At 35.6% G+C, this 9,923-nt stretch overlaps 1 protein-coding gene across 6 annotated transcripts; it reads left to right on the top strand.

Moving 5' to 3' along the window:
* Positions 1–365: 365 nt before the first annotated feature.
* On the top strand, positions 366–3,715 carry LOC131026398 (uncharacterized). Of its 6 annotated transcripts, none has more exons than XR_009102275.1 (5): positions 366–634; positions 1,549–1,631; positions 1,998–2,055; positions 2,999–3,137; positions 3,446–3,715. XR_009102275.1 is itself a non-coding variant. In XM_057956276.1 (4 exons), the coding sequence occupies exons 1-4, from the start codon at positions 566–568 to the stop codon at positions 3,572–3,574; spliced, it is 420 nt and encodes a 139-aa protein (XP_057812259.1). In that variant the 5' UTR covers positions 366–565; the 3' UTR covers positions 3,575–3,715. The 6 variants fall into 6 exon arrangements, 2 of the variants coding, with proteins under 2 accessions (XP_057812259.1, XP_057812257.1); XR_009102276.1 differs by having other exon boundaries at positions 388–634; positions 1,549–1,637; XR_009102274.1 differs by having other exon boundaries at positions 1,549–2,055.
* Positions 3,716–9,923: the final 6,208 nt, after the last annotated feature.

The following is a 9,923-nucleotide window of genomic DNA, read 5'->3' as shown; positions in this document are numbered from 1 at the left end:
TGTAACCGTTGCAGATGCTCTAATGTGCTTGAGAAAGTATGGATAAAATAAATGAGTAAATTTATTGTGTCTGCACAGAAATGACCATGTTCTTATGATTACATGAATTTATTGTATCGAATTTAATTAAATAATTTCAAAATATATCTAATTTTTAATCGAGTATTTCGGGTTTATACTCGATACCTGATCGGGTATACTCGATACCCTATTTTTCCTACATTCTAATATCCGATGCCGATTCAATAACCTAATTTTTCGGGTATCAAATACCTTATATCCAATTGAATTCGGATCGATATCGGCTATACGACCCCTATCTTCTCACCCCTAATTTAAATATTTAACATTCTCAAAAAAGTTACGAATTTGAGGGTTCAACAAGAAGTCAACATAATAATTGAGGCAAAAAGCGAACCAAAAAAAGAATGAGAAGAAAAAAAAAAAAGGAAGAAAAAATAAATGAAGTGTGAAGTCCATTTGTTAGGTATAGCTTCGAAGTTCTGCAACAAAAAACCATCCAAATTCATTGACAAATCCATCTGTGTGTGTAATCACCAAAGAGATGTGCTCCCCGGCAATTAAGGGCTCAATGAATATGAACTCATGGCGTAATTGCAATTTTCAGAAGCAGGTAATTCAATTACTTTACTTGCACAGTCTTGTTAACTTAATTTGTGCATTTCTGACGATTTTCATGGCTATCAAATGGATTTGTTTTGAAATGTTAACTCCAGAATAGACAGTAGTATATAGTACATCTTGAAAGAATCAGCCGAAAAAAAGAAGTTTGAACACATGTCTGCACTCGCGTGTGGATTAGTGGAGGGCAAACATTCTGAAATTCGTTTGGACTTTACTTTAAGTTGAAAGGGCATTTAGAATTAAAAGAAGAAAATTTTATAAAGAGTAACCTGTTTTCACTTAACTTTATATAGTTAATGGAGCACAGGAATTGAAATTATAGATACTTAAATTCGACACCTTAAGAAAAATAGCTGGAGGTTGTGTGATGATCTCTCATGTCAATTATGTTCTCTTCCATCAGGAGTTGTTATTGCTTCAATGTTTGAGGGAGAAAGGAAATCGACCTTACATTTTCCAAAACATAAATAGATGAGTATGGTGACAAAATGAATATTTGAGGAGTATTTTCAATATGGTGCATGAAGGAATGAGAAATGAAACCGCAGCAAATAAGTAGACCAGTGATATTCCAAAGTAGATGGAACAATCTAGAAATTGATACCATGATAAGTGGAGGGTTTTAGAGAGGTATGTAGGTATATAACAACAATATACCCTTCTCTATGAATGACAGTGACTGAATCACATATTTCATTCGTTTTGTTATTTGGTCTTTACCTCAGTCAGTTTATAGTATTCCTTAACCTAGCACTACTTTGTGGAAGAAGTAGTTTTATTCTAATTGTGTAATCTTAGTGCAGGTTTAGAGTTTTTCTTATACCGACTTAGTTTAGTTCTGATCTGCTGGCCACCGAGTGCTAAATATTAAAGTTTTTGAATCTGAGATTTGATTTATGTCAGGACGAAGCTGTTCTATATACATCTGTCATTCAAGAATCTGGTGCTCCTCATCTAGATGACAAAGATCGATCCTCAGGGACATGGTTTGAGTTGGATTCCTGCTCTTTTATATAATTTTCATTTCATTTCTTTGAAAACTATATTTGCATTTGCAACTTGAATCTTTCTAGAAGATAAATTATTTATGCAATATAATAGGTTACCCAAATCATGATTCCAAACGTAGATGTTTCTCTGTTCTGGAGTCTGACTGCGTCTAGGATGTGTAGAGTTGAGTTGCTTTCTTCTTTATATACTTAGGAATGCTATATTCAGGCATCTATATCAAAAATTTAGAGAAGACCCTAAAATAGCTTGCTGTGTGGAGGACAAAATTTATAGATATTGGATGTATTCTATATACTGTATTAGAACTATTTCATGCAGGTGTGGTCTTTTATTTTCTGTAGTTCAAGTCAGGCTGAATTGGCGGGCCTGGAAACGTGATCTAATATAAGAAAAAAAAAGGTAATTAGGAATTTTCAAATTTATTTCGATTGTTAGGATGTTTAATTGGCAAAAAATGGCATTTTATCAGTATTACACAAACAAAGACACTTTATATAATTTGATTGAGACTCCAACTAATTTCTAGGTTTGCTTGAAATCAAGAGAACAGTAGAGAAAATTACTTTTTCATCGCTTTTGCCTAAGGATTGTAGGAACAAAATTACCTCATAATCATGACTGAGGGAGTGTGAGATGCTGGTGTTAGTTAAGAGAGATGAAGATGGAAGCATCACATGCCCACGCGTGCACAAATCTGTTGAAAATTTCACATTTGATTTGCCTGCCTCATACGCTGCAAATGGGCTCCCACCTGTCCCCTCAAACTATTCAAATTTACTTTATTATTTCACATAAATTCTGCATCTTACATCACAAAACTAGTCAAATTTACTTTATAATTTCACATAAATTGTCAATCTTACATCACAATTGCTCATTATTTTTGCTTATTTTCTTCCTTTTCCAACCTTTAATGCGTGACGTGGTCACATTCCAGGGTTTTTGACTTTGATCAAATTTGCATGTCTTTAAAATATTTTATAAATTATTTTAAAAATTATATAAAAAAATCTTAAATAAATTATAAGATTTAAAAATAAGCTAAAAAATTCTCATAGTCAACTTCATCTTACTTTTTCATAATATTATAAGCAATAATCGGGGTATACCGGGCAACTATGCTTCAAAATATTAATAATTGATACTCTTGTTTGCTTTTAAAGGAAAATATGTTGGAATTTCAAAGTTCTAGTTTCCTTCTTAATTAAGTTCTCTGTATAAAGTCCAGAGCCAAATGGGGGCTTACATATGTGAGGCAATATTTCTTTTTTGTAGATTATTTTGTTTCTATAGCATTGGTATTTTGCCATTCTTCATTTACCCCTTTGGTGTTTGATGGCAGCGTATTTGGTGCAGAGAACAGAAAGCCTAAAAATGATATCTTAATTGACGAAATGCTGCAGCTGAAGGAATCGTGTTCTAGCTTTTACAATCAGGATTATCTTGATAAGATCAAGGAATTGCAGTTTTATGTTGATAAGGTAAAATGCTTATACTTTCTACAAAGCTTTGCGCCTGTTGACATTGCCAATGATGTGTCAAACGAGATCCTCTGTTCTAGTGTTCCATCTTCCGTTGCAACCATGGGATTGCTGTCACGTTAACTATTGAATATTTCCTTCATTTTTCATAGTCATTTCTAGTAGGAAATTCTGGTTTTGTTAACTTGCATGAGATTACATTCTTTCATATGCCTTGCAGTTGCACTTATGATTTCGAAACGTTGTAAAGTTCTATTTTTGTTTGGATCATGGTCTTCTGATCCCTTAAATTGCTGAATGAAATGCAGGTGAAGAGATTCACAAGACCCGGTTGTTCGGCAGAAGCTTTGGATGTTGCCTTGAGCTCGATTTCCTCCCTTGTCGATACACTATCAGCAATGTCTTCCAAACAGCTTATTCTTCACGCATCGCTTTGACAAAACCAGGTAGACATATGGATTGTAATTCTATCACTCGCTGTCTTTCTTCTAATCTCAGCTTTATTTATACACCACTTATTGCAGTAAACAGAGTTTCTACTCTAATCTTGGTATTATATTGCATTTAGTTTTTAAAAAGTCCCTAACTTTGAAAAATGTTCTAATTATATTCCAAACTTCACATGTTGGCGACAAAATGATGAATCACCTCGCCCACCGGATGTTCATGTGAATTCTTGTTTTCCAGCTAAGCGAGTATAGTTTATGTTCCGAACATTGGTAAAAAAAAACTAAGTAGGAGCTTAAGACACAATAGATGGATTTTTCCACCAACAAATTTATCACTTTCTTGACTAAGTTGTAAGCATATTGATGTCCTCTTGTGAGGTAGTCGATAGACATCTTCAGGCTCGCTCTTGTGGTTCGATTCTCCCTCGATTGAGAATTATTTAGTAACTCCTTAGCAAATGAGCTTCTAACCTAACTAATTATATGAGATCTTCATCATCTTCTTGATAAGGTTTTTAAGATCTAATCAAGAATGACTCAATTATAATCATGTCCCGACCAACTCTGACATCAACAATTACCAACTAAACCCATCAGACATGGACGAAAGAAAGCTTTGAAATAATTAAAGAAACAACAATGCGTTATGTTTCATGTGGTTGCAAATCCTAACTTAAGTGTTGGTCCTACTCCACTAGGGATGCCAATGGATCTTGGATTTGGTCCAAATTTGCGGATCCAGATCCGTAGGACTGATGTATTTTGATTGGAACTAGATCAAGGCTCCTCTACTGATGTATTTAGATTGGAATTGGATCAAGGCTCTAAATTTTGGATTTGGAACTGGATCATGATTTTTGAGCTAGATTCAATCTAGATTTGGCTCAGGGATCCATTTAATTTATAATATATTTTTATTTTTATTTTTATATCATAACTCCAGTGTTCTATCCACGTATACTTCACATTCAAAATCTCTATTCCCTCATTTCAATTGTTGTAAGTATATATTTTTTGAACTAATTGAATATGTTTTAGATTAGGTGAATTTGAACTGAATTGCCCAAATGAAAATTTTCGAATCTAGATCTAGGCCTAAGATACAGTCCAAATCCTGCTCATTGCCATCGCTAGTCCCTAGTCATACAAAAGATAAATTCTACTATATTGATAAAACCAGACTGCAATAAATGTGACAAGGAAAGATCTACTAACATGCCATCTCAACTACAAGTGATTTGGTGACCAACGGGCTGAAAAATTGTGCCTTGGGCTCATTGTTCAATTGGATCATGGTCAGTTGGAAAAATAGTACTTCCTCTGTCCTATTAATAAAGTCTCAATTATTATATTGGGACGTCCCACTAGTGATGTCTCATACCTTTTTTTAGTAAAAAATTAACTATTTAAAATATTATTAATGGTAGGCCCAACTTACTTTATATACTAACTCACTTAAAATAGTTCTTAAATATCTTCCACAAACTCAGTTTACACTTTTTCTAAATCTCGTTACTCAAAAGTAATGGGATAGAAGGAGTACAAGTTTTAATAAAATGGTTGATAGTGGAATAAAGGTCTAATTGTAGATATAATTTTAAGTGTTAAATAGGCGAAAATACCCACTTTCAGAAGGTGCACCCTTATAACTTATTTACTCAATCTACCCTAATTAATGTGAAGTACCAAACATACTCCTTGATGTTGATAGCTTTGCATTGTTCTTTTATAAAAGTAAGAAAAATATAAGATTGTTAGTTGTAAAATGTACAAAATCTGAGAAAGAGATATTTATTGCTAACTCACGTCACTTTCTTCAATTAATATACTGTCGGTTTGAAACTTTGAAAAAATTAGGGCACGTTTGTTAAATAAAACATTAATACGAAGGTGAAAAAATTCTGACATTATGTATTGTGAAATAGAAAAAAAATCTAAAGCTAATGATGTTACTAATCGTCGATAAATCATTAGCCGCGTGAAATTCGGCAGCGGCTAATTCTAAAGCTTTAGAACTTTTTTTATTTCACAATATACATAAGTTTGTAATTTTTCACCTTTAGATTAATGTTTTAATACTATAACATACGTATCCTTATTTTGAGTATTTATTTATTTTTAATTTTATTTTTCTATAGTAAAAGTACACATCAATGTGAAATATGAGAGAAGATGAATCTGCCAAAATTTTGATTATAGTGGGGTATTAAATCTCACTTTATACATAATTTGATTGCACATAAAATAATAGAGTTACACATAAAATAAAATAAAATTATTTATTAAAAACTTCGAAATTCATATATTGTGAAACAATAAAATATTCACCGGCGGCTAATGGCTCTGGCTAACGACTTTTGGGCGGCTAATGATATTTTTAGCTGTAGAATATTTTTCTATTTTACAATATATGTGTTTGTAATTTTTCACTTGTTATTAATGTTTTAATGAAACATACGTATTCTTATTTTCTATTTTTTTTGGGAAAAAGTACAGATCCACTCCTATAGTAAAGGCTCCTATAGCGTATTGCTCCTCATAGTCGACATTGGAACAAATAGGCCCCCGAAGTTCGAAAAATCGATCAATTAAGCCCGTTTGACTAACAACAGTTAGTCAAACGTTAGTCAAATTTTTATTTTTACCTCCAATTTCTTTCTTCCAATTTCTATCCTCAATTTCTACCCCTCGGCCTCTCTTCTTTTTTGGCGGCGACGAGGCCGCTGGTCACATCTCGAGTTAACTCGGTCGTCACCCTTCAAATCTACTCTGACTACGCCTAAATCCGTAACTCTGCTTCAGATCTAAACCAATGTGATTTCCGTTGATGTCCTTGAACTCCATGTCCATCATCGTGTCGAACTCCACTGCCACCAAGCCGTTGGTAGTGCTCTCCGCCTCCATGAGCCCAAGAAAATCGCCGGCGTCCTCGAGAACTCGTCGTCCGGCGAGATGACGAAGGCCAATCCGCCATCGATGGAGGACTGGTTCAGGTTCGTGAGGGGGAACGAGAAGAATGCAGAGAAGCTCGCCATCGAGCGGCTACCTGGACGCCGGAAGCTGATTGGCTTGGTGTATAGCACCCTCCCGACGCTGGAGTACGGGACGGTGACGTCGCGTAGTGAGCCTCGCGGTCCCGTTGCTGAAGTGGGCATCCCCGAGGAGCTTCAGGCTGGACAGCGTCAACGTTTCGAAATCGAATTTAGTCGCCGCAGTCAATACATTGTCAGAGAGAGGTGATCGGCGACCTTGTCGCCGGCGGAAGAGAAGAGAGGCCGAGGGGTAGAAATTGGAAGAATAAAGAAATTGGGGGTAAAACAAAACTGACTAACGTTTGACTTAACAACGGTTAGTCAAACGGGCTTAATTGATCGATTTTTCGGACTTCGAGGGCCTATTTGATCCAATATCGACTATGAGCACCAATACGCTATAGGTCGCTACTATAGGGGTGGATATGCACCTTTTTCCTTTTATTATTATTATTATTATTATTATTATTATTATTATTATTATTTTTTTTCAGTAAAAGAAGTACATATCGATGTCAAATATGAGAGAGTGAATATGTCAAACCTTGGACTATAGTGGGATATTAAATCTCACTGTATGTATTTCATTGCACATAAAATAACATAATTTCACATGAAATAATAGGTTGAATTATACAAAGTGAACATTTTTTTTCACGTTAATGTGTACTAAGGAATCCAATATTACTTTCTTAAGGCTGCATTTGTGAATGAGAAAACACAATTTCAAATACGTATATATTCGCGAGTTTAGAGAACTAATTGAAGAATATAAACCCTAAAGATTTGAGAAGTGGTTTTGTGCTAGAGGCGGAGCAATTTGTGTTGAATTTCTAATTTCAAAGGTAATTATCTCATATTCATCCTATAAATTATAGTTTGTAAGTCAACATGTTTTATTGTATTTTGTTATTAATTAAGAGAGCATGATTTATGTTATATTTATTAAATAAATTTATTATTTTAATATTAGAAGTATTTTAGGAAGACATTAAACTTGTTCATAGTATAATAAAGTGTGGCAAACACGAAAAAGTGATTAGCCGCCCAAAACTCGTTAGCCGGCGGCATTAGTCGCTGACCACAAAGTCAATGCCGTAGGGTAGTGATTTTTGGGCAGCTAATCACTTTTTCGTGCTAATTGTGATGTTTTTACGTACTTAAATATATTTTAATATTATATTTTATGTTGTTTTATATATGGGATTCGTGAAATACATATATGTAAGATACAACGGAGCTTTCGATAGTATATATAATATATCGATGGGCCTACGAAGGTTCTTCCCTTAGTCAACGAATATGTTGTGAGTCTGATGTACAACATTAACAACATTATGGTGACGCATTCATTGAGTACGAACTACCAATTACTTGTATTATTTGGCGACCAATCGATTTGATAAGGAAACGAAATGTTGATTGACTACCGACGATGACTTGGCTAGCTTATTGGCAACTGCCGAATATCTCATGTTATATGTTGAGCACAACAATGGTCCAATTGAAGAAGCGTACATCCTTTCTTTTGACTTTGCTCAGCCTTTAGGACACGGATATGAAGCACAACCTAATCAATATGATACGCCGTATCATGGTTGTTAGAGTTCGCCTCCACTCCAATACTTTTCATGAGATGGGCAACCGTTGGACGAATTTGCATGGAATCAACCAAAAACCCTTAATGAAATGTTTGGGAAAATGAACCAAGTGCAAACAGATTACACCCCTGAAGAAGAAGCTAAAGCATCGGTTGCCGCAGGAGACAAAGATGATTCTGATGCAGATGATGAAGAATATAATCCTGCGAACTAGCCAGGAACAGATCCTGATGCCTCTGACGATTTATCAGACGATGATGTTATACATTTTATGGTGGCCGAGCAATCAAGGAGAACACATCAAGAAAATACGACCCCCGAGACCGATGATCTAGCTAATAGGTAAGTTTCGTTGATTTCAATGGACGCGACTGCTTCACTCGTTCGCGAGAGTGACCCGTCCAGAGTTGTGGATCTGGCGAAAAATTCTTTTTACAATAGTAAAGAAGAATTATTCCTTGTTGTTAGGTTATGGAATATGAAGCATGGCGCATAGGGAAAAGTTGACCGCTCAGATAGAGACGCGTGTATTTCAAATGTAAGCACTCTGCAAAAGTGCAAATTTGATTTGCGTGCATCATGTCATAGCGAAGGAATGTGGGAGTTCGTAAGTTTAAAGAGCATTAACTTGAAGGGGAATTAGATCGAGTTGCATGAATCAAGGCACAATCTATGGTGGTTGCAGCGTATGTGGCCAGAAGAATACGCGATGATCGTGAGATCATTAAGCCGAAATCAATTATAGTCGAGTTGATACGTGAATTCGGCGTCAAAATCAAATATAATGTCGCGCTGCGTGCAAGAAATCTCAGAATTGAGATTATGTACGGTTGAATTGATGATTCATTCCTTCTGCTGCCAAAATATCTATATGCCTTACAGCAAGTGAATCCAAGTACAATGATAGATTGGGAAGTAGACTCGAAGAGCCGGTTCATACATCTATTTGTTGCTCTTGGGGCTTCCATCGCACATTTCTAGTTTTCACTTCGACCTGTGATTGTGGTTGACGATACACACTTAAAGGGAAACAACAATGGTCTTTTGTTCGTTGTTGTGGCAAAAGAAGGAAACGAGCAAGTTTTCCCCTTGGCATTTGGTGTTGATCCGATCGAGAATGGTGATTCCTGAAAGTGGTTCCTCTCAAATGTGAGAGTAGCATACGGTCAACCCAACAAGCTATATTTAAATTAATATGTATTGCACCGAAACTTTCACGAAACATCTATATTTAAATTAAAAAAAAACACGAGTTAAATAATGCAATACACAAGTTGGAAGCTACATCGAGTGAGTTAAATGAGTATTATATGATGAGCTTCGACAATGGGGACCAATTTGATGTTAGATTCAAGGCTCCTGTACGCGTTGCCTCAAGATATGACATGACATTCAAGGCTCCTGTATATAAAGCAAAGAAAAAGACAATGGAAAAGTCTAAGAGTACAACTTCAAGGATGATCACAGCTGAGGGGGCACGACATGCGATGAAGTGCCGTCGACAGAGTACTCCACCTCTCACTACAGTAGAGCGGGGACAGACAAATAGAGTGTGTTGTCTGCACAGACGGCCTTGCCCAGACCACGAGGAGGGCACTAGTAGGGGTTATGACATTGAGGAGAGACTGAAGGCAATTTTGACTGATGAGTCTGATACAGGCTTTCTTGCTCCACTGATACAGAAAATGGGTAAGTTCTTCGTGC

The sequence above is a fragment of the Salvia miltiorrhiza genome, chromosome 5, assembly GCF_028751815.1.
Source record: "Salvia miltiorrhiza cultivar Shanhuang (shh) chromosome 5, IMPLAD_Smil_shh, whole genome shotgun sequence".
NCBI lineage: Eukaryota > Viridiplantae > Streptophyta > Magnoliopsida > Lamiales > Lamiaceae > Salvia > Salvia miltiorrhiza.
This window is presented reverse-complemented; position numbering and strand designations above follow the sequence as displayed.